This window comes from Heterocephalus glaber, unplaced genomic scaffold, assembly GCF_053883595.1.
Source record: "Heterocephalus glaber isolate CG9 unplaced genomic scaffold, H.glaber_assembly_v1.0 deba00001572, whole genome shotgun sequence".
Lineage (NCBI taxonomy): Eukaryota > Metazoa > Chordata > Mammalia > Rodentia > Bathyergidae > Heterocephalus > Heterocephalus glaber.
This window is the reverse complement of record NW_028258357.1, coordinates 20,842,004-20,866,689: the sequence shown is the minus strand read 5'-3', so window position 1 is coordinate 20,866,689 and position 24,686 is coordinate 20,842,004. Positions and strand designations below refer to the sequence as shown.

At 47.4% G+C, this 24,686-nt stretch overlaps 1 protein-coding gene across 3 annotated transcripts; it reads left to right on the top strand.

The window, feature by feature from the left end:
- Window positions 1-9,954: 9,954 nt before the first annotated feature.
- Window positions 9,955-24,591, top strand: Nfyb (nuclear transcription factor Y subunit beta). Of its 3 annotated transcripts, none has more exons than XM_004844825.4 (8): window positions 9,955-10,097; window positions 12,108-12,193; window positions 18,585-18,678; window positions 19,771-19,901; window positions 21,718-21,915; window positions 23,050-23,131; window positions 23,756-23,835; window positions 24,162-24,591. In XM_004844825.4, exons 2-8 carry the CDS (start codon window positions 12,188-12,190, stop codon window positions 24,192-24,194), a joined length of 624 nt encoding a protein of 207 aa, XP_004844882.1. In that variant the 5' UTR covers window positions 9,955-10,097; window positions 12,108-12,187; the 3' UTR covers window positions 24,195-24,591. The 3 variants fall into 3 exon arrangements, with proteins under 3 accessions (XP_004844882.1, XP_004844883.1, XP_021114052.1); XM_004844826.3 differs by lacking the exon at window positions 9,955-10,097 and adding an exon at window positions 10,278-10,417; XM_021258393.2 differs by lacking the exons at window positions 9,955-10,097; window positions 12,108-12,193 and adding an exon at window positions 17,898-18,496.
- Window positions 24,592-24,686: the final 95 nt, after the last annotated feature.

Below are 24,686 nucleotides of genomic sequence, written 5' to 3'. Positions count from 1 at the left end.
TGTTATCTAAGAGGTGGTTTTATATTAATGCAAATGAAAGGAGAAAGTCGCTAGCATTACAGTGGAGAAAATTAACTTCCCTGTGTGATCATCATATCTGGAACTGTATTCCACACGGGCCACAAAGAGTCATGTTACTCAAGACTGCAAGTGACAAAAACCAAGTCTAGTACTGGCTTCGGCAAAATAGAAAACCAGACGTGAGCACTACAGAGCCTCCGTTTCTCCACTCTGTTTCTCCGTTGTGCTAGCTCTCTTCACAGGGGAGGTGGCAAGTCGGGCAGCTGCCCCCAGGCTGGCTCCACTCAGCTCTGACAACAGAGCTGGCGCTTTCCCTTCCTGGAGTCAAGTTGACAAATCCGGGGAAAGGGTCCGGCCTAGTCCGGGTCAAGGATGGACCTGTGGCTGTGTCCAGAGAAGCAGTTGCGGGCCTTGCAGGGCCTGGAGCCTGATCTACGAGGTGGCGGCTTGCTCCAATGCAACCGTCCTGCTCGAGTCGGGGAAAGGTTTGCTTCCCTGAAGCGACGGCTCAGTCAATTTTGTGTTACTAGGATGAAATACCCGAGGCTGGGAACTTTAGAAAGAAAGGCTCTTTATTTACTCACGGTTTGGGAGATTCAAAGCGAGGGCCCCAGGGCCACTCCGTAGCCGACCCAGGAGCCTGAGCAAAGGAAACAGCAGGACCAGACAGGAAGCAAAGAAGGCGGCCCCACTCCACTCCCCCCCCCCCCGCAGCCTGCTCTCGCGATGAGAACCCAATCCCGCGGGACTTGTTGGCTCCGCCCAGACCTGGCCCCTCCCACTTTCCCCCACCGTTAAAGGTCCCCACACCTGCAGACTGCACTGCAGGGACCCAAACCTCTGGCACTTGACTCTGGGGGACAAACTGCACAGGGGTGACGCCCGTCCTGAATGATGACAGTAGCAGGCCCTTCGCCTTGGTGATGCTGTGCACGAAAGATAACAGGTGGAAACCAGGAGGACCCAGCAGGAAAAAGGCAGGCGGCTGGGGCAGAAGACACATTGTTCAGGGATCTAAGCCTGAACTGGGTTTGGAAGGCAACGGCATCCCTACGGTTTCTCTGCTGGGGAGGGGGCTGGGCGTGTACGTGTGCGTGTGCGTGTGCGTGTGCATGCGTGCGTGCTTGTGTGTGTATGTGTGTGTGATTCTTGGGACAGACTGGAGATTCATGGCCAAAACTCAAGCCTGTTTTGCTTTTTTTTATTTGGGTTTTTTTTCCTATGAAACAGGATCTTGCCAGGCGTGGTGGCGCACGCCTGTCATTCCAGCCCTCCAGAGACTGAGGCAGGAGCGGCATCTCGAGTTCGAGGCCAGCCTAGGCTGTATAGTGAGTTCAAAGCCAGCCTGAACTACAAAGCAAGACCCTGTCTCAAAACAAAATAGGATCTTGCCATAGAGTCCAGGCTGGCCTTCAACTCACTATGTAGCCTAGGCAGGCCTTACACTGAGTGATCTTCCTGCCTCAGCCTCCTGAGTGCTGGGATTATAGGCCTGTGCTCCTGAGTCTGTTTTCAGGAGTCAGGAAGGTAACAAAAAGTGAGAAGAAGCCTAGTGGGGCTGAGGAGCTTAAGGTATCTAAAGTCCTTTGTCCCCCACCCTTGTATGTGTTGCTGCCTCCTCAGCAGGCCAGTTCCTCACTGGCCTGGTCGGAACTGGTGCCCTGCAAGCCAGATGGTCTCCAGAGCTCCCTAGCCATTCCACAGAGGAATCACTAAGATCATACAGAGGTGGGAGGAGGCTTTGCAGCCAGGAGAACCCTGTTTTGGGGATCAGGGAAGGGGTTGGGCAACTCTGGAGGGCAGGTGTGCGACCCAGGGACTCCTCCAAGCGAGGTCACGCCTGCCACATAACTTCTCTCTAGACTCGGAAAAGTCCCTGGTGTGAATTCAGTGTGTGCTTAGGCTTTTCCCCCTGGCCTGGGTTCTTATTGAGACCCATCAGTGGAAGGTGCTCTGACTTTGAGGCAGAGGAAGTGCAAGGGTCCTGGGGACAGAGGCCAATGACAGGCACAGAGCTGGCCACGTTGGCCCAGGTACTGGTTGAAGTGTGTGTGTGGGGGGTCACTCATTCAGTAATGCATTCATTTAGTAAATCTTCATTCAACTTAGGGTCAGGCACTGCTCCAGGCACAGGGGTGCCATGATCAAGAAGATAGATATGGCCAGGAGTGGTGGTGCACACACCTGTAATTCCAGCACTCAGGAGGCTGAGGCAGGAGGACCACAAGTTCACGCCCAGCCTGAACTGCATAGCAAGACCCTGTCTCAAAAAATACCAAAATAAATAAATAAGAACTTGGTATTGGGCCAGGGATTTAGCTCAGTGGTTCCTCCACCTGCCTCGCAAGCACAAGGTCCCGAGTTCCATCCCTGGTACCAAAAAAAAAAAAAAAGAACTTGGTATTGAAAAACATATTAAAGTCCCCATCGTGAGGGAAGTTGGAGCTCTGTGGAATTCCATCCATGTGTTTTACAGCAGTGCATCCTTTTTATTTTGAGTGACATTTGGAGAACATGGCACTGTCAGTGTGGAATCACTAAACACCCTCAGGAGCAGTCCTGGTTCCAGAGATGGGGGGAGACCTGTGGCCTCAATGCGCTCCCCTCCACTGCCTGCCGCAGCTCCTCCTCTCCTGGCTCCTCCTGCTTCACTGCCCCTCCCTTCTAGGGTTGGTCCCCAGAGTCCTTATTAAAATTTACTGCCTTTTATTCCTTCCCCGAGGCACCTCTGATCCACATGCTAATTGCCACATGGCATATAAATTACTCCCATAACTGGTTCAGCTAGGACAACCTCTAATAGATGGGATGATTCCGCTGCAGGAGAGAAATATTAATAACTCCTACACATCTCAAGTAATCACAGTTATTCGCAGTCTTGATTTCTTTTTCAATCATCCCTGGCTCAGTAATTGTTAACAACATTCACAACCACAACAGTAATCATGGCTCACAACTCGGGCTGGTTTGCAATGTGCCAGGCACCCCTCGAAGCTCTTCATACTGCCTCCTGCCAACCCTAAGAGTTAGATTGTTATCTACAAAGTAGAGGAGGAAGGTCAGCAATCTGCAGATAAAGATGCTGAAGCAGGCAGAGATGAGTACCCTGTGCCCCAGCATCACTCATTGAGTGGTTGGTAGCACCAGGAACTTAAACCAAATATCTTACTCCACCATCCACTCAAATTGCCCACGTGGATCACCCAAGAATAAGCCTTAATTTTTCACTATTTCCTTTTGCTCCAAAATGTTCTATCCCTCAAATGGATTACTGGAGATCTCTCCATCTCCATTACTAGAGTGTTGTAGTTTGAGTGTTCCCTCCCCACTGTCAGGTAAAAGGCCGAAGACCAAGACCAGACCAGGCCACAACAAGCCTTTATTAGGGGAATAGATCTGCCGGGCTGTGTCTGAACAAAGGAGAGACAAAAGCAATATGGCTGGGCAGGGAGAGTCTTTTATAGAGACTGGGGTGGGATTTGTAGGGGCTGAGGCGGGGTTGAGTGAGGCAGTGACTAGGGAATGGAGGAGCCGGTGACGTCACTAGGTGGTAGGAGGTGAGCGAGTATTAGGTTACTCTCTAGGCAGGAACAGGCACATGCTGGAAAGAAGGGTTTGTTCTTTGGTGGGAGCAGCCATCTTGGCATGACGTCACACAGGGGCGGGGGCAAGGCACCATAGGAAGAGGGCAGCTACTGTACGTAATAGCTGCTGAGGTAGTGGGAGACCTATCACCCACCATTCAGGTGCTGAGACAGGTGAGATCTTTCAGAGGTGAACAGGCATGGGGGGCTTGTCCCTGCTGGAGGGGTGGTTATCTTGGGAGTGAACTTGCTATAAAAGTGAGTTTGGCCTCTTCTCTCTCCCCCTCTCCCTTCATCTTCCAGCATGAGGTGGCACAGCAAGAAGGCTCTCAACACATGGACCAGATCTCCCTCGAGATTGGACATCCTAGCCTCTGGAACCATGAGCCAATACATTTCTATTTATTATAAATTACCCAGCCTCGGATATTCTGTTATAGTGGTGCAAAGCAGATTTAGACAACTGCCATAGAAGAAACCACCATAAGAAATCATCAAGAAACAAGCTCAAGGAGTGTACAAGGTTTTGTTCCCCACTATCTCCCCAGTCCTGGTTGTGTGAGACCAAAGCGACTCCATTTTGCTAAAATCCACTATTCCCCTAGTCTCTATTGTCCTCACAAATTAATGGTTAAAATGTGCTTGCTCTGGGACAAAAGACACAATCTGTAACGAAGCAAAGTTCCTAAGTTAATTACCCAGCCATCTGTTTGCCCAGGAAATGAACGTTCCGGGTCCACTATCTATAGAACAATCTGTCAATGTGCTGACCATCAGTACGTGACAGTCGACCACTAACCTTTGTCCCTCTTTTCCCCTGTAAGACCTACATGTAACCGCCCCTCAAATCCCCGATGGGCCTAGCCAATCAGAAATGTACACTTCATGCTTGCAAAATGCCAACCAATCATGTAACTGCTAAGTGAAAAATCTCCAAACCTTGCTGTAACCACAATAAAGACCCCGCTAATTTGAAATTCGGGGCTCTCAATTCTGATCCGCTGTGTTGGTGATGGTTGGGAGCCCCTGCTCGAGCTTGAATAAACGGCCCTCGTGTGCTTACATCAGAATCGGCTTCCTGGTGGTCTTTGGGACTTCGCGATCTGGGCATAACAGTTGACACGCTGTAGATGTTCAATAAAAATAAACCCAAAGAGGGGCCAGGGATTTAGCTCAGTGGTTCTGCCGCCTGCCTGGACAGCCCAAGGTACCAAAAAAAAAAAAAAAACCCAAAGAAGCTGGGTGTGGTGGGGCACAATGAAGCATGTGAGAGGGTGAGACGGGAACTGAATTGGGCTGGCCTGGGTTGCACAGTGAGATCCTGTCTCAAAAGGAAAGAAAAATAGGCCAAATGAGGAGTTATTTTCTAACCGAAATCAATGAACACCCATTGAGCACTTATTCTGTTTTACAGAAAATACTGTCAACTTTTGACACACAGATTTTCTCTGCAAGTGTTAATATAAATATCGATTTAAAAAACAATTTAAGATTGAGACTGGGATCATAGTACATGTTTTGTACCAACCCTAGGGGTATAAATTGGTTCCAAAGTTAACTAGCACTGTTGAGCATCTCACTGTGTGTGCTAATTGTCATGAAAAGATTAGCATTAAAAGAAGCCAAGTAGGGCCGGGGATTTAGCTCAGTGGTTCCAAAAGCCCAAAGCTCAGAGTTCAATCCCCAGTACCCAAAAAAAATGCAGCCAAGTACTTTGCAGCTAGACAATAGGAAAAATAGCTTAAGGGGATGTGAGGAATCACCAAGGCCCCACCCTTCACAGGCTCAAAATTGCAAAAGTGAGACTCTGCTTTGAGAAGAGTGCCCCAAGTGCTCAAGAGCTGCAACCTAGGGATTCAGTTCACAGTGCTCAGTCTTTCGGGTATTCTGAGGCCTCTGAGTCCTGCCCCAAGGGGGCCTGGCTACTTCTCGAGCCTGCAGAATGCAAGAGTTGTTGGGCTGGGGATTTAGCTCAGGGGTGCCGCTGGTTGCCTCGCAAACACTAGATCCTGAGTTCAATCCCCAGTACCAAAAAAAAAAAAAAAGAGTTGTTGAGGTCAGGGAGGCTTCCTCCCAGATTTCAGAAGGTGGCCTGGGGGCCCGGCCAGTGTGGCCTGAGGGGACAGGGCCTGAAGTTGTGATCGGACCCTCCACATAGTTGGAGAAGCCCGGAATGTGGGGCGTCTGAGGAAGGCTGCCAGGGGTGAGCAAAGCCAGCCCGAGAGAGAGAAGCCCTGAGGGCTACAGCCACTGCGAACACTGTCGGATCGGATCGGGGCTGCCCGAGCCCTTTGGAGCTTTCGGAGCATCTTCCCCCAACTTGCCCAGGGCTCTGAAACCACACACTGAATGTTTGCCCCGCTGGGATTTGTTCTTGCTTTTGTCCCATTGGTTTCCGTCCCTCTATCCCATTCTTTTGGAATGGAAGGGTTTCCCTGTGCCACTGTATGTTGGAAATGTTTAACTTTCTCTTTGATTTTTCCAGGGGCTCACAGCTAAGAGTTTCCTTTGAGTCTTAGAGGAGACTTTGGACTTGCACTTTTCAGCATTGCTGGAACTGTTAAAAACTTTAGATGGACTCTTAGAGATGGACTAAATGCAGTTTGCATAAAGAGATATGCATGAGTCTTTCAGAGGGCAGGGTGTGTGTGGAAGGTGATTAGATGCGGGCATCACAGCTGACTTGCTGCTGTTAGGTGAGGTCTGGTCAGAAAAGGTGGATGACTCAGTTGTGTCTTGGAAGGGCCTCTCTCTCTCTCTCTCTCTCTCTCTCTCTCTCTCTCTCTCTCTCTCTCTCTCTGTCTCCCTCTCCCGCCGCGCTTCCTGGACTCCATGAAGTAAGCAGCTATCTCTCCACTATTCCCCTGTGCTAAGCTGTTCTGCCTTGGAACTGGCCATGTACTAAAATCTCTACAAACTGTGAGCCAAAATAAACCTCTCCTCCTCTAGCTTGCAGGTGTTAGGTATTTTGTCCCAGCAACAAGGAAAGTAAGGCAGAGGTGATAAGTGTGATTGAAGAAAAGCAACTACGGGAGAGTGGGGGTAGGGAGCTGAAATTGCAATTTTCAGGTAAGTGTTCAGGGCTGGCCTCATAAAGACATGGAAGGTGATGGGGAAGTGAGCTATGTGGATATCTGAAAGAAGAATGTAGGGCCGGGGATTTAGCTCAGTGGTTCCGTCGCTTGCCTTGCAAGCGCAAGGACCCATGTTCGATCCGATCCCCCGGTACCAAAAAAAGAAGAATGTATTAGGCAGTTGGAATAGCCAGCGCAAAGGCCCTGAGGCAGAATTCCTGGCAGAAATAAAGACTGCAAGGAGTACAGTGAGCTAGAAAAAGAGAGGAGTTTAGAGAAGTGGAGAGGGGATAGATCACAGACCCCATAGGAACCAACAAGGAGGCCACCATTCACAGCTGGAACAAACAAAACTGAATGTACTTCTTGCTGAATGAAAGACAACTGTGCTCAGGAGACAGAATCTGAAGAAAGAAACCTATGGATCTCATATAGTGTTTGGGGAAGCATGGAGTTCAGAGGTTGGCAGACCCTTAGATTCCAGATGGTTCAGAGATGAGTTGACCTTTAGCTGTAGAACCAGGACGACTAGTGTGGCTCTTGCTGATTGTTTAGGTCACTGATGGAAAGATTGGCCTAGATTGATTAAAACAGATTCTGGAGGCTGCTTGTTGCTAAGACCAAAGAATCATCTTTTGTTCAATTTAGAATGAAGGAACTTGCCACTCCTTTCCTCAAAATGCTGCTGTAAAGTCTTTGTTTTTTACTCTAAGGGAAATGGGGAGTTTTTAGAGGGTTTTCATTTTGTTTTGAGACAGGGTCTTGCTATGTAGTTCTGGCTGGCTTCAAACAATTTAGGGCAATCCTCCTGCCTCAGCCTCCTGAGTGCTGGGATTACAACTGCTGGCCACCACACCCTGCTCTTTAGAGGTTTTCTGAGCAGAGGAGTGAGAGGATCTGAAATCCTGGCTGGTATGTGGGCCAGTGTGGAAGTAGGAACAGTAACTCTGGAGTTCTGTTATCGGGTAGCTTGTTTCTAAAAAGTGCCTCACCAACTAAACCAGACTTTGGCTGGCTCACCCCTCCTTCTGGAGTCGGAGTCCAGGTTCTTGCCTTGAACAAAGAATTGAATGAAATGAGCAAAAAGCAGTGGCAAAGTTTATTTAAGAAAGCAAAAATGAAGAGTGGGAGAGAAACTGTTTCTGCAGAGCGAGCTGGGGCCAGGTAAAGAGAAAAGAGGGTAAGAGCAAAGATAACAGCACACGCTGTGTCTGGGAAACAGTGAGGGCTATCCCAGAAAGCTGTAATAGCAAAGCCTTCATGACTTCAATGTGTTCTCTTAGACTGTCTAAATCTCGAGGAAACCGGGAGAACTTCTACGAAGGGTCCTGAGAGGTGGTGCTGGGATCCCACACCTCAGCGTGACATCAGGTCCAGGCATCCTATTGAAAAGCCTGCTCAGATTCTAGTGAGAAGTCCAGGAGTTTGGCTCTGGGAAATATTCTGGGCACTTATGGGTCCCGCCCACTTCCCCAGCCAGCTTTGCCATGCCCTAATCACCTCTCTCACTCCTGAGATGGGGCTTGAACCATGGCTGCAGCAGCAGCGCAGGTAATGAGAGGCATTCTCATTCTGAATGTATTCAGAGAAAACAGAAAAACAGGATCATTCAACTAAGCAAAGTGCATTGCAGCAAATATTATTTACCTCTGGTAGAAAGAACTAGATGACTTGATAGCAATTCTCAGAATACAGTGACTTTAGAAAGAGATGCCAGGTATAATCCCAGCACTTGGCAGGCTGAGGCAGGAGGATTGCCTTGAGTTCGAGGCCAGCCTGGACTACACAGCAAGACCCTGTCTCAAAAAAAAAAAAAAAGTTAGGAAGTTTCTCTTTGAAGAAGAGACCTTGAAGATGGCAAGGAGCCACTTGGGATCTTGAGGCGAGAGCCTGGCATGCATTGCCAGATCAGCTTCAGTGTCTTTTCCAAGACCAAATTGTGATCCTGGCCTATCCTTCCCCATGTGATCATGGACACTGGTTTAGATTCATGGGGGGCTTCTTGAAGCAAGTTCAAAAAAAGGTTGCTGAGGTGGGGATTTAGTTCAGTGGTTTCCCTTCCTGCTGTGGAAACGCAAGGACCCGAGTTCGATCCCGGTACCAAAAAAAAAAAAGATTGTAGAGTTGGGGCCACCGCGTGCGCGGGGGTGGGGGGTGGGGGGGTGTTTAGCGCCTGGGGTCAGGAGAGGGCTTTATTCACCCCTGACACCCGGGCACAGTGCCTGCCGAGGAGCGGGGTAGCCTTCTTGCTGATTTTGAATGAAGCTTGTAGATGGGCTCCTGGTGCCGAGATGACCCGAATTCAGAGAAGGTAGTCATCGTTGCTTCTCTGGGGTCATGATTCAGTGTGTGATTAGTCATACTTCTCCCAATTCGATTACTTCTATTTTAATATTTCCTACTTTTGAGCATTTCACTCCTAAAAGTTCACTTTACAAAGCACAGAGAAAAGGAGGAGTTAAATTCAGGCCCAACAGCTCCAACAGTTTGCCAAAGCTTGCTGGATACTGAAATTCTTGTCATCTTAGGACCTGGGTATAGCGGTGCATGTCTATAGTCCCAGCCACTAGGGAGGCTGAGGCAGGAGGCTGACTGAGCCCAGTTCAGAGCAATCAACAGGCAACAAAGTGAGATCCCTGTCTCTTCAAAAACATAAACCAACCCTCGAATAAGTCAGCTTTTTTTCTTAGTCTGTGTGTATGTTAATTCAAATCAGCCACTCCTAGCTACTATTTTCTCCAACGTAACGGTGAAGAAATCACTGGGAGGTAAAGCAATTTGGTTGAGGTCGCAGGCAGTGGGACAGAGAGCTGGAACTCATCAGGTTACCTGACTGCCTAGTGGCACTGGAACTTAGTCCTCTCGGGAGAACTCGGGGGCTTTCCTTCGTTCTCATTTGCCCCGGAGATGTTTAAATATGCTGAGCTTCCATTTGCAGATGCGTGACATAGCGACAGACATAGATCTACATAATTACGGCCAGAAAGTCCAAAGTGGGGCCGCCCGCCCGGTGCCCAGCTGCGGGAGGGACGGAGAACAGAAACCCCATCCAGGCGGGCCGGGTCCGGGGGCTGCAGAGGAGCTCGCGGGCGGCGGCGAGCGCGCCCCAGGCCCCGGCCGAGAAGCCACGCGGGACGGAGGCCGGCGCCCGTATCTGGGGTCCCCGGGTCCCTCCTGGAAGCCCAGGCGCAGGCCGGGCGGGCGGGGCCGCGCGGGCGGGGCGGGGCCGCGGTGCGCGCGCAGGCGGCCGGGCGTCGCGGAGGGAGGGTGTCGCGCCGAGGGGAGCGGCCCGCGGCGGAGGGAGGGGAGGCCGAGAGCTGGAAGCGGGGCTCCGCGCTGGGACTGGTTCCTTCGCAGCCATTTTCTGTCCAACCAAACAGCCGATTGGAGACGGGAGCCAACCAGGGCTGCATTGGAGGTTTGTGTCTCGCTTCGGCCAATGATCGCTCCTAAAGCGACTCCACTTTAGCTCGAATGAAATGTCCGTCTCCTCCGGCGCCGTCCCCGCCGCCGACGCGGCCGTGGCCCGGCGCTCGCCCGCCCGCAGCCTGCAGCTTGCCGCCTCCCTCCGCGGGCCGGGCCGGGCCGGGCCAGGCGCTTTGTCCCCGGGCGGCGGCGGGATGCGTCGGCCGGCCGGGTGCCGGGCGGGCTGGAGGCCGCGGGGTCTCCGGGTTCCCGGCCCGCGGTCGGCCGCACGCGGAGAACGCAGCGCCGGCCTGGGCCCCGCGCCGCCCTCAGGTGGGAACCAGGCCTCCGGGGCGGGCCGCAGCTTCAGCCCCGGGTGGGAGGCGGGGGCGCGGGGCCCGGGGACTGCGTCTCGGAGAACAAAGAATTGGGGGGCACCCGCAAGCCGTACCCGCGCCCGGGCGGCCCCGAAGCCGCCGGAGCTGGGTGGGGGCCACCCCGAGAGCCGGCACCCACTCCCCGCTGGTGCGCGTGGGCTCCCTGGCACCCTGATCTCTGGGGCGGCCTCGCCTCGGGATGGGAGAGCAGCAGCACGAAGTGACCAAGGCGCACGGACCGGCAGCAGTGGCGTTCGGAAATAGTGGTCTTATTGGTCAAAGTATTGAAAGTTTAACCAGAATCCCTTAAAAGGCGATTGTTTCTTCTCTGTTCGGCTCTTGTAGCTGAATGTAAGCATTATACCGAGGCGCAGAACTCTGGTTGCTGATGCCAGAGAATGGAGGTTGGAGGAAGGGAGTCTGCTGCTTTTCTTGGATACAGATTTGCATTTCTTCAAACATTAAACAGATGTATGCATTCCCTGGAGCTTCTACATACATCTTGACCTGCCCTCAGGAAAATAAATACCATATGAGGTGGTGGTGTTTTCCTCTAGTGTTGTGAATCTCAGTGTGTACTCAACTATTGGGGTGACTGCTGTGTGGCTCTCCCCATTATAAGCAAAATACTGTAGATGTGCAGACGGACCCCCGCCCCTTATATTTTACTTTTTTTTTCTGGGCAGTTTTGGATCCAGGAAAAGGGCACTATATGAAAAGACATTAGACATTATTTTTAGGATTATAGCAGATAATCTTTGGACAGTCGTTTTTCTTTCTTGGACCTTTTAATAGCATTTTAAAAATTCAATTCAGTGGCCAATTTCTTTTGCTATTTACTGGATTTCATGCTCGAATGCAAACCAGTATTTCTTCTCCCTTTAAAATCACCCCAGAAAAGATGTGTTTCTGTTTTGGCACCCCATCCCCCATTTAATTGTTTTCATTTCAAGAAGAGGAAACCAGCAAATGAGAAATGAAGGTTGTAGCGCTGTAATTGATACTGATTTATTCAGCTGTTTACGCCTTACAGTGAGACTGAAGTGCTATTCAGATACAATTTTAGTCCAAAATGTGGGTGCTTTAAAATTACACATAAGAGTCTTTCTTGATAGGGATTTTTTTTTTTTTTGGTTTGTTCTGTGAACAGCACGTCTCTTTCCAATATAATCTAAGGTACTTAGATTTAAAAGCACTGTGGTCTGAGATTAATAAAAAACTCCCCCCCCCCACCTTGAGCTTTCAGATGTCTAAATCTCACTCTGAAACATTAAGAAACCCATGGCCAAAAAAATTAAGTGGTGTGTTTGCATCTTGGGTGTTATTTCAAGTAATTTAGATATGTAATTTTACATCTGTTTCCTAGTCTATAATTTTTTTCCCCATTCGGTATACTGTGGTGAATATTTGTGATGAGCATAACAAAATTCAGGGTTGTGCTGGAAAATAAATTTCTCTCTTCCCCACGGAGTTAACTTCTTTTTATAAGTTCCCCAGAATCTTTCAATTCAGCAAACATTTGTTGGGTACCTGTTTTTATACTCTGTTCACTAAGACTTGCAGAGATTATGTTCCCTCTTTAATTTTACTAGAAAGCAAACCTGTAGCCCACATGTTCTTACTGTTAACAGATGTTTATCTTGTAGGTTGACGTTGGGCCAGGCCTGGACACCACTTCAGACAGCTGTTCTTGAGCTCCACTCACTGCACGGTTATCCAGTATTTCATGACAGTGAGTAGATTTTCCCGTTTTGGCCATAATGTGATCTGGACAGCAGTCAGCTGGGCACACAGTTCTAGGTGATGATTGGAGATCCCTGTTACAGTGAAAGCCTTCCCTGCCGGCCCTCTTCCCATTGTATGTGGCCCAGGGTCCCTGCCTGGCTGCTGGGAGAGTGGCAGTCTCCTGCATCCTCAGACCAGCTCTGCTGCTGGCTGGCTGGGATCTGGGCCGGAAGGCGGAGGCCAGTAGCTAAGGAGAGGCCTGAGGCTGGCATGAGTCACTGTGTTTAGAGGACAGTGGACAGGGACAACAGACAGTGGACAGCCGAGTGGCTTCTCGGGATATCCAGGCCATCCAGGCTTCCTGCTGGATCTGTGACCTCGGGCATGTCACAGTTTCTTTGAGTCATAGTTGCTTCACTACATTTGTCAGTCCTGAAGTAAAAGGTGCATCCTAGCAGTAAAATTTTTATTAGCCGTGAAGACAGTTGGAAACAAGTTTATTTGGGTTAAGTGGGGAATCGGCTGTGAAAATGAAGTTTGCCTTTGATTAGGAAAAGACCAGTGATCTGTAGAAGCAGTCTCGTCATGTGTATTTGCCTTAAAACAGTATATTAACATCTGCGGGTGGTGGCACATGCCTTAATCCCAGCACTCGGGCAGGGTGAGGCAGGAGGATTACTGGGAGTTGGAGGCTGGCCTGGGCTACATAGTGAGACCCTGTGTCAAGGGAGGGCGGCGGGGCACGTAAGGTCCTTTTAGGGGGTGAGAATGAGGTAGGGCAGAGTGAAAGTTGCCTGGTGACAGCGCTCTAGGGAAGAGTGGGGGAGATAAGCAGATGATGGTGAGGAGTCTGTATTATTTCTTATCTCAAAGAGGGGAGGGGAGTGCGATCCAGAGAGGAGCGGGTGGAGGGCTAAGTTGGATGGGGGTTCTTCGAGCCTGGAGAGAATGAGAACTGTGTTTGAGGGGATGCTAAGGACATGGCTGACATCTGTTGCATTGTTAGTGTGCCAGGCATTTTGCTCAGTGCCTTGAAAGCAGTAGCTTCCCCGAGCAGCCCTGCTGTAAGCACGGGGAGCCCACGGCCCCACCATGGTAAAGGTAAAGTTGTCACTTCACGCCCAGGCCAGGTTTCCTAAGAGTAGCATGCGTGCACTGGCCAGCCCAGAGCAAGCTCCCCAGCCGCTGCTCAAGTCCTTGGCTGCTCAAAGCCAGAAGCCTTGGGTGGGTGATCAGCAGGCTTAGCAGAGTGATTGGCAGGGCTACGGGTTAGGCTTAGGACTCAGGAAGTGCTTGTGCCCAGCCTCAACCTCAGTCCTCCCTCCTGTCACCCAGTACAAATCATCAGCCGCTGTGCCTCGGTTTCTCCCACACTGCCCAGGGTGATAAACATTTCCTGAGACATTTAGTGCTCTGTAAATGTGAGGAGACTTGTGTGTGTGTGGTGAGTTACTAGCATAGTTGAAATACTGCTGCCTCAAAACAAGTATTTTTAAAAATACCAAAAAACCAAACTATTTGCGTATTTTAGAGAAAAACACAACCAGTTCCACTAAACATTTAGTACAGTCATTCAGATTAACTTAGCCCTGCCCCTTCCGGGATGTGCACACACCCTTACCTCCGCAGAAGCGGCGCGCGCCCGGCCAGGCCCATGAGTCCCCCTGCCCCTTCCTCCAGCTCTGCCCAGCCGGTCACCGAGTCCTGTTGGCACCGCCTGCCGCAGGCTTCTTTGGTCCCTGCTGCTGTCGTTCCTGCCCCGCTCCCTGTGCTGCATGTCCATGGCCGACTCCCGAGAGGTGTCGCTGGGGCGCGTCATTCCAAGCAGTGACTCTTGTTGCAGGGCTACAGGCCTGCGTCTGTGCATTTGTTTTATATTGACTATTTTTGCATACTTTGTTATTTAGAACGTTTTATGCGCCTTTGATGTTTGTTTCTAATTTAATCTAATAAAAGTTCTGGTTATTTTCTTTTACTAATTCATGTTTATTTGTGAAAATCTTACAATTTTGTGCTACAATCTATAAAAACTTTATCGTAAGTACATTAGACATAATTTTATACTTCTCCAGGACTCAGTGATGTTCTTTTACAATTCAAAATGGACACATTTGGGCTACTGAGACTGAACAGGAAGGAAGTGCCCAAAGATCTGCAAAAGAAAAAACTGAAAAGGGAGAACCTTTGGCATATCAGAGAGGAAAAGTCTGTGTTAGGAAATGGAACAACAAAGACGTTTCCCTAATACAGAAATGATAGAACTTGAAAGAAGAAATGAAACTAAAAGAACTCCCATCGTGGTCAGTGATTATAATAATTCTGTCGGTGCTGTTGACAGAGTTGACCAACATCTAAGAAGCTATCCTCTAAACAGAAAGAGAGGAAAAAAATATTATAAAATATTTAAGCACCTTCGGGATCTGAGTATGGAACTCGTTCGTTATTTCTTCAAAAGAAGGGGGTTCAAAAAGTCACTTACAATTTAGAGTTGTCTAATAGACCAAATACCTGAAAAATACGGGATAGCGAAACGCCAGCCAGGATGTCAGCATCTTCACCATTATGTTCAGTGGGTAGGCACTTCATTGAGATTCCACCACCCACAGAAAAAAAGGGAAGGCCAACGTGACAGTGTAAAGTGTGTTAGTCAAAGAAAAGCAATAATGCAAAAAGAATTCAGAAAAAGACTAGCTACTACTGTCCACATTGTAACATTGCGTTGTGTATTGGATGTTTTAAGATAATACCATACACAGAACAATTATTGAATTAATTTGACAGTGTAGTTTTTATATTTCTGGTTATATTACCTTATAAAATTAATGAAAAAACGCATTTTGGTCATTCTGTATTTAAATGCTTGGACTGCTCAGTGGTTAAAAAGAGCCAGGTGTGGTGGTCCTTGCCTGGAATCCCAGCCCTCCCATTTAGGAGGCTGAGGCAGGAGAATTGAGGCCAGCCTGAACTAGCTGAGACCCTGTTTCAAAAAAAAATGGAACAAGAAATCTGATTTGTGCTCAAGCTTTATCTAGTTCAGGCTGAGCTTGTTCTGGCCCCCAGTTTAGCACTGTTTCTTCCTTCTCTCTGTCTGGAACATTGTTTTCCTTTTTTTTTTTGCTTGACTGGTTTGCTGGTTTGTGTTCCTTTTGCAGTCTGAGTTTCACCGCTCCTTCCTGACCTAGCGTTCCTTGACCCAGCATGTAGCAGAACACCTTTGGTTTTCCTTAGCACTTGGCCCTAGCAATTAGTTTAGTGTCTGTAATTATTTAATAGCTGCATGTAACGTTTGCTGCTTTGCAGCCTTGAAGTGTGCTTAGTGTTTCTGTGGCTGTCTCCTAAAGGGGACAGCAGCCCTGTGAGTCTGAGTCCTGTTCTCATCAGCCAGGAGACTCAAGCTGGGCCGTTGGATTCCGGAGCCCTATCCTGGGAGCTAGTAGCGTGTACTCCACCCCCAGCCCTGCCTGGTTACGCAAGCAGGATGAGGACAGAGCCCTTGTCCATGGTGTTGACCACACAGGACTGTGCCTAGCCCGGCCAATTGTTTCATAATAATTTTAAGGAGGTTTTAGACCTAGGAAAAAACTGTCAGAATATATCTAACAAGCTTCCCACCATTCTCTACACATAGGAGAGCGGCTGGTGTATCCTAAGAGTTAAGGTCACGCTGATTTGTTGGAGAGGGGTCTAGTGCTGAAGGGCTTCAAAAAGTGGACATTAATTTGAGATTGCGGAATGGGATAAGTTGGCAAGATTCCAGCAGGATGGAAGCACTGGGATTAAAGACCAAGACAATCAGGGCAGGATTTTTTTCTTTTTTTTTTGGTACCGGGGATCGAACTCCGGTCCTTGCCCCTGCACAGCAGGCGGGGAAACCACTGAGCTAAATCCCTGGTCCCAGGGCAGGATTTTAACGGTAGAAAGAAAGGAGAAAAACAGAAGGTGTGAAATGATAGAAAAGCTACAACTTGCAGAACCAAAAACATGCAATTAAGGAGACATGTGATTTCTCTTCAGAGACAAGAGAGATCGCTGTGTGGCGAATAGTACACACCAGACACCTGAGCAGCTTTCTAGTCTACTAGGAAATGCTTTTGTTTAGAGAGAGGTGAATGCTGCTAATCCAAATTATAATCTTGTTGCTTTTCTAGGTAAAATTAAATATTTTGCCTTTAATATCTGTTGAAATTCGTTCACCTCCTATATCTACCTGGCTATTTGAACAGGTCTTGCTCATCAGCTAACTTTAAGACTGCTAGTTGTGGATACTGATTTAACAAAGAGTTTGTTACTGGTCCCCACTTGCCAAAACACGATTTGTTTTCAGTTATGGCTCTGAAACATTGCAGCCCTGTCGCCTGCACCTAATCTTCTTTGGGTCATTGTAAAACCAGTCGCCTCCCAGCTACCCTGACAGAGCCTTGCCTGGCTCATAAATTCACCATTGTGTCCATAGAAAGCTACTCTCCTGGTCTTGCTTTCATTCTGATACCAAAAGAGCCTGTATTTAGGTCATGCTTCACATTCATCCATGTCAGCATATGATGGAAACAGCAGAACGTGGTGTGTATTTCATCTAGAAATTACATATAACTAACTGCTAATGATGCTTGTTTTAGGGGTCAGTAAGCATCTTAGTTACTTTCTTAGTGCTAGGACAAAATACCTGATACCCACAAGTTGAAAGAGGAGAGGTTTACTTTGTCCCAGTTTATAAAGGTTTCAGTCCATAGTCAGCTGTCTCCAAGGCTGGGGGACATCACAGAGGAGAAACAGTCCATGGCAGGGCAGGCAGATGGCTGCAAGCAGCAGCAGCCTTTCTTCTCCTTTTTCTACATATTCCATCCAGGCTGTAAGCCTGATGGTTGATGCCACCCACACCCAAGGTGAGGCTTCCAAGTACTCAGACCCAGAACTATGCTTACCAGTCAGTGGATTAATACAGTTATCTCACACCCATAGTCTACATTCATACCCCCTAGAACTAGCCAACTCTGAAAAGCCTCACCTATGAGCACATGAGGCTTTGGGGGGACATCTAGACCCAAGCTATCACAGTAGGGGAGTCAGAATAAGCTCACTGACTTTGTGTTCTCATACACCACTAAAAAGTAATGAATAAATAGGAGCCTGTGTTATGCTTGCATAGACTATTAAAGGCATGTGAATTCTACTTTATCTCCCCTTAAAGCAACTCTATAAATTGTGGAAATATATCTATATCTACAAATTAGACATCAAAGTCAACAGATGTATGAAAGAAGTGCTGTTATTGAAGATTTGGAAACTAGCCCAATACTCTATTGTTAGAAAAATCTAACAGAAATGGAGAAGATAAGTATTATATAAGGACTAAAATGTTGCATTTAGTTGCATTAAGTTTGTGTTGGCTCCTGGGCCTTAATAAACCTTTAAATCAACTACAGTATCTCTTCTTTCTTTGACCCAAAAGCATGTATATTCCACTTAATTTTTGCTGTATTTTGCATTCAGATGACATATTTTTAATATCTCCCTTCACAAGGGGCCAATCCCTTACTGTTTTGAGCAGTGGTTTGCAGAGCAGAAATCCTTCCAGGAGCTGCTGTCAGTGACTGAGCATTGTGGTTCACCTTTTTCCAGATTTTCCCTTTTGGAATTCTTTTAGGTCTACGCAAAATTAATTAAGTAGACTTTTCTTTAAATAGCCATTTTAACTCTTGGTTGTCAGTGGTTTAATGTTCTGTCTGTATATATAGATCATCTCCCTGGCCCTGCCTTTTCTTTTTCTCTGTAAAGAATGAAAAAGCACAAGGGACAGGGGAAGACAGGATTTGCCTCCACTCGGTTCGGGGCTGGGCTCATGCAGAACGTGGGCATGCTTTTGGGTGCGTGGGTTGCGCCCTTCCCCAGGCAACACTGTAAGCTGAGACGCTTGCTGTCTCTTTTGGAATTCACATGAAGTGGCCAAGGAAGTTGTGCAGTGGGAGCAGAAGGGCACGTGGCCATGTCAGACTTCAGCAGTAGAGCGGAAACTGAGGGCTGCTGGGGACGCCCGCGTCACTGCCCAGCTGACTGGCTTTACTTGGCATTCCAGGGAGAAGTCAGGGTGGACGTCAAGGCTGCCTGTGTACACGTAAGGGTCACACAGTTGAAAAGAGAGGGGCGTGTGCTTTCATTTCCTTGTCTTGTTTCCCTGTTGCTTTTGTGCTGAGCACTTTTGGAAGGACAGGGAATCTCCAATCATTGGCAGGTGATCGAAAAGTTTCCACATCAAGAAATGCAGTTTTTCTTACAGTAGGCTTAAGGCTGTGAAGACGTTCTGACCCTTCCTGTGAGTGAGTTTGTGAGTGCTGCTGGGTTGTTGTGTTTTCAATCCAGGCCTTCCCTGAGGAGCACTGAAAGGCTTTCTTTCCCTCTAGATGGATGGCGACAGCTCTACCACAGATGCTTCCCAGCTAGGGATCTCTGCGGACTACATCGGAGGGAGCCACTATGTGATCCAGCCACATGATGGTAAGAGCCGCAGCGGGTTGCAGCTGGGCTGAAAAACTGCTCCGAAAGCCTTTTAAGAAACTCACGTTACTGACTTCCTATTTACGTATTAAGTGTCAGAAGTTCTTATTCCGTTGCTTCAGTAAATAAAATAGTTCTTTGATGGGTGAATCAAATTGCTACAATTTCTAGTACTTATGTATGAACTTATTTTGCAGTATTTTGTTAGGCTATCAGAAATAATTTACTTTCATGGCATTTTGTTTTGTAAAATTAAGAATTCAAATATATTTTAGAAGATGTGGGGATTAGTGTTTCATCCTGAAACAGTTGTGGTAACATTGTTTTAAACACATAAAATGGAAATTGAATTAGCTGAAGTGTCTTTCATGTACAGACCGAGAAGTTGCCAAGATCCTGTGTTTGGTCCATGTGTGACTGAAAGGTGGTATTGGTTCTGTGGAAGCATCCATTATGTCTAAATCTGTATAATCTGAAGATTCACTTTTTATAAGAAACATTGGGCCACTTACTACTGTGGCTTTGCTAAAAAACAATTCCATTAGTAATGCAACTGGACCAGTAACGCGTAAGTCTAGCTCTCCCATTCTGTGTGGAATTTTGTGTAAACTTCTCAGGAGTTTTCACACAATACAAAGCTCGAGTGTACAAGTTCGGTAGTCCTGAGTGTGGAGGAGCAGGTGCCCCCTAACCCAGCAGTATTCAAGGAGCCTTGGGCTTTGGGGCTGCCATGGAGCCCTGCTGTGGGGAAGGCACTGCACTATACCAGTCCTGGCAGTCGGGTGCCAGCTTCTTAATAGGGAAGTGAGAAGTAGAGAGAATTACAAAGCACGTCAGAGAAGAGACAGAGAAGCACTTACAAGGTTTTAGGAAAGGAAGGGCCACTTTGAAGGAGCTGCAGGGAGGTTGAGCTGTTTTGAAGAATGGGTAGGTGGGTTTGAAATTCAGAAAACTGTGGAAGAACTGCCGTGCTGATCCCTATAGAGCGGAGGAAAAGACCAGAACATCATTCCGCATCACTTCAGGTAGGTTTCCTGTCTCGAAGTGAAAATTACGAGAAACTTGAAAGCTGCATGTTTTTGTTTCTTTTAGATACTGAGGACAGCATGAACGATCATGAAGACACAAATGGTTCAAAAGAAAGCTTCAGAGAACAAGATATTTATCTTCCCATTGCCAACGTGGCTAGGATAATGAAAAATGCCATACCTCAAACAGGAAAGGTAACACGGAGGCGAAACTGAACTCGGTTTTGGGGAGAAATGGAAAACTACACAGATATGTAGTTAAGTCAATAACTACCTTTTGATCCCAGCCATTCGACCTTTCACCAAATCAAATATTTATTTCTCCACACGCAGTGAGGAACAGTGTCCCATTTCCAGCTTTGTGTCCCTGGAAGCCAGTCAGATAATTCAGAGGCTGTAACACAGGTCCATGGGCAGAGCCGTCAGGTTTGGGCAGACAGAGTTGCAGCTTCTGTAATGTCTCATTAAAGTTACATTAGACTGTACTACAACAGGTATAGTTAGGTTTGTTTTTTTAATGCCTATTATAAGGAAACAAATAGTTTTACGCAATTACAGATGTTAACATATGTTTCAACTGGTATGATTTTTCTTAAATAGTTTTGTCTTTTTGTTTGTTTGTTTTTTGGTACCGGGGATCGAACCTCGGGACTGTGCGCTTGCGCGGCAGGTGCCAGAACCACTGAGCTAAATCCCTGGCCCCTTAGTACAACTTTTAAAAGCTTACCACTCTACACATCACTTGGTGAATTGAGATTCACACTTTATATAAATTGTTTCATATTACATAGTGACCACTGTCGTTTTATTATGACATCTAGAGATACCTGCAAAAGTAAGAGAGCTTACAAGTGAAGATGCTATTACAGTACGTCACTAAGCCTAAAGTTCCGGTTTGAGGGAGAGAAGGCTCGCAGCTGGCCAGGGCCCTGGCAGAGGCCAGGCCTGTGGGTCAGGGCCCGGCCGCCACGCCCGTGAGCCACTGAGCTGCTTGGACAGCTGGGGCCCAGCAAGGCTGGGCGGAAGTCGTGCTCGGCGGCACTGGTTGGACTTTGGAGACTTCATGTGAAGAAGCGTGCAGATGTCTTGCCTTAAACTTGATTCCATGTTTAAATGAGAATAATTTGGATATATTTGGTTAAATACTAAAATTAGTTTTACTTTTGTTCTTTCCAACGTGACTACTAAAATCCTGAAATTCCCTCCTTGGCCCACAGGATGCCGCTTGCTTGGCCGCGTGTGTGCAGCTCTGTGCAGGCCGCGGGGCAGGTGCAGGGGGGATGGGCGTAGCCGCAACTGTGGCTGCAGGATGAGTCCTAGGTTTCCTGACATCTTGTCCCCTGGCAGTAAAAACCCCTCCATATGTTACTGTCTTACTCCTTCCTAATCTTATGTAAGTTGCGGTTTTTAGCTTTTTATTTTTCTGTGTCTTTATGAGTGGAAATGCTAGGCAGGGAAGTGGTCCCTGAGTCTGTACCCACCCTGCACTTAGTGTAGCCACAAAGGGATCGATTTTCCTGGGGTGCCCAGCTTTCAGCTTGTATGAGGTGGTAGGAACATCCGTTTTTTGGGATATCTAAACTGTACTTGTTTTTATACTGACTAGAGGTTGGAATTGTTAAGTTTTGAGATGGGGTCTTACTATGTAGTGCAGGCTGGCTTTGAATTTGCTAGGTAGCTCAGGATGGCCTCGAACTTGTGATCAGGCTCCTCCTGCCTCAGCCTCCCAAGTGCTGGGATTACAGGCATTACAGGTGTGCACTGCCACAACCAGCCAGTTTTTAAGTCTCTGCCACTACCCTACATCTTTATCCCTGTAGAGGTTGGAATTTGACAGCACACATTGTGATTGACAGTACATTGGTACTCTGATTTAGCATTGAAATGAAACTAAAGGTCAGGCATCAGAAACTGGAAGCGGTGTCCTGAATGGCCTTTTACTCTCTGCAGCTGTTAGGAAGGGGATGGTTCCATTTCCTGCAGATTTATCTCTGGTTTCTTCCCCCTTCAGATTGCAAAAGATGCCAAAGAGTGTGTGCAGGAGTGTGTGAGCGAGTTCATCAGCTTCATCACGTCAGAGGCCAGCGAGCGGTGCCACCAGGAGAAGCGGAAGACGATCAACGGGGAGGACATCCTCTTCGCCATGTCCACCCTGGGCTTCGACAGCTACGTGGAGCCCCTCAAGCTGTACCTTCAGAAGTTCCGGGAGGTGAGCAGTGCTTCTCTCAGGAGCGCACCTCGCCTGACATCACTCAAGCATGTTACCTGCTTAAATTTCATTTTGTATCAGATTATATGTTTGTCACTTCAATTACAGTACTTGAACAGCAAGTCTTATTTTTTCTTTTGTGCCGACCATGGGATGGTTACACAGTGATCAGGGGCATGGGGCACAGCCTGTCCGAGGCTATGTCCCAGCTTCACTGCCGGGGAGTCCCATGACCCCAGCAGGTTTATCTAAGCACCTTGGGCCTCCTCGTCTGTGCAGAGAGCCTCACAGCATGTTCATCACAGAGTTATTGAAAGGACTAAGAGTGGTCCATGGTCAGCAGTACTTGCTGTGAATTTAGAAGAGGTAGCATCACCACGCGTGGTGTGCACGCCTGTCATCCCAGCACTCAGGAGGCTGAGGCAGGAGGGTCACCACAAGGTCAAGGCCAGCCCGGGCTCCACAGTGAGACCCTGTCTCAAAAAAGCAACAGAAAAAGAGAAGCATCGCTAAGCTTGAGGCTCCGTGGATCAAACTCTTCTACACTTCCTATTACGTTATCTTTGCCTGAGTTTCGTGAAAGTAAACTGAGGTCACAGCTTGTTTATTGCCACACTGCAACGTGGCTATCAGATTCACATTGCTTTCAAATATATTCTTAATATCTTCGTGTGAGAATCTCATTAAGTTAGTGATACCTGCCTGAAATGATTAAAGTAAGAAGAGAATATATAAATTCTTCACAGAACTTCTCCAACTTGTCAGTATTCTAGAACTCTAGATGGAACGTTAGGGGTCTTTAGTTCAAAGTGTAATTTTTATTGAGGAATTTTAAATTTTAACTTCTTTCTTCTCCGTGCTTCCCAGCTGCCCGATGAGATCTATAACTTGGGTCATTTGTGGGCTCTAAGTTGACTATTCATGGTATTTTCCGGACTTCTCTGTCTGTTAAGTGGCATGGTATTATGCTTTGATTTGTGTGGAATTCACTTTGACCCACATGTACTTGGGTTTCCCAGGCCACTGCTCATCTCACAGCTGTGGGTGCTGCAGACATTAGTGCTCAGCCCAGGCACGGAGATCTCCGTGCAGAGCGCCCTGTGCACGCATGACTGTGTCTGTTCTCCTCCCCAGGCCATGAAGGGAGAGAAGGGGATCGGAGGCGCTGTCACGGCCACAGACGGGCTCAGCGAGGAGCTCACGGAGGAGGCCTTCAGTAAGCTCGCGGCGCCGCGTTGGGTGGGGTGTCAGGCGCTGAGTGCCCACACAGCCCTGCCCGCGGGGTCCCTCGTGTCCATGCCCTTGTGTTCCCAGTCAGTGGGTGCTGGGAGAGAAGTGATTCCCACTCAGGGAAACCTCCCACAAGGGTCCTGGCTGACTTCCTGGCCTCTAGCTTTGGCGAAGAGTCATGTGAGACAGGAAGAGGAGAATTGTGGTTTGTAGTATAAAATCTTGTGATTGGGCCGGGGATTTAGCTCAGTGGTTTCGTTGCCTGCTGCGCAAGCGCAAGGACCTGAGTTCGATCCCCGGTACCAAAAAAAAAAAAAATCTTGTGATTAAGATAAATCTGAGCTCACGGATTCTTTTTTAAGAATCGAGACCAGTGCTGTCATTTCAGTAAGATAGTCCTCACCACTGCCTCTTCCCAAAAAGAGAAAAAGGCAATAGGAAAATGTACTTTTAGAGAACTTTTTAAAATAGGAAATTTGACAATGTGTGATTTTACGTAAGATGACTTCATGTGATAAGTGGCAGAATCATGATGTTCACAGGTTCAGGCCAGGAAAGTAGATGCGATTATTTTCCTCCTCACACTTTTTTTTTTTCTTTCCACTTTCAGCTAACCAGTTACCAGCTGGCTTAATAACTGCAGATGGTCAACAACAGAATGTTATGGTTTACACAACGTCCTATCAACAGGTACAGGACAAGCACTGATTATAGCCATTGATTTTTTTATCAGATTTTAACACAGTACATATTACTATTAGAGACCTGATACAGGTTATTAAAAGTTATTTTCTCAAAATATGACTATATATAGTATTCCCTTAATGATTAAGTAAATATGCATGTTTTTATATTTTCATAAAACATTTCTAGGAAGATTCACAGGAAATTATTAGAGTAGCTCCTCTGGCTAAGGGGGAGATTCACATCCCACTGTATGTTTTTATGAACTTTGTAATATGCATATGTTACTGTTAAACTCTTGCTTCGCTGCCGCTCACTTTACATTTTCTTAGATTTCCGGAGTTCAGCAGATTCAGTTCTCGTGATCTGAAGGCACGGAGGAGGGAGCCGGAGCTCGAGTGTGAGATTCTGGATGAAATGCCGGCAGGACGAGCAGAGATGTCTTCTTTGTAAATTAAGTAGCTGTAATGTAGCTTCCTGATGCTTGACTAATTGAGGTGTTAATTCTGACTTGAGAATCTTTTTCATGAATGATTTTAAAGAAAATTTTGGATTTTAAAGGTATTAAAATATTTTTGTTTTGTATGAGAGTGTTGCTCTGTATGACGCCTGTATGCATTGTATATTGCAATTTATTACTGTCAGAGATTTGTAGACAGTTTCTTATTTTCATATTGAATCATGTTACTTTTGTAATTCAAGTAAGCAGCTGGGTTAATTCATGATGTTTACCCTTTTAATAAAAAATAAGGGTAGAGTTCATTTTGAATGCAATTTGCCTTTATTATAAATTTGATTTGTCTTGGCTCTATAATATCTTGCATGATAACCTAGCTAGATTTTTAGCATTTGCTGTA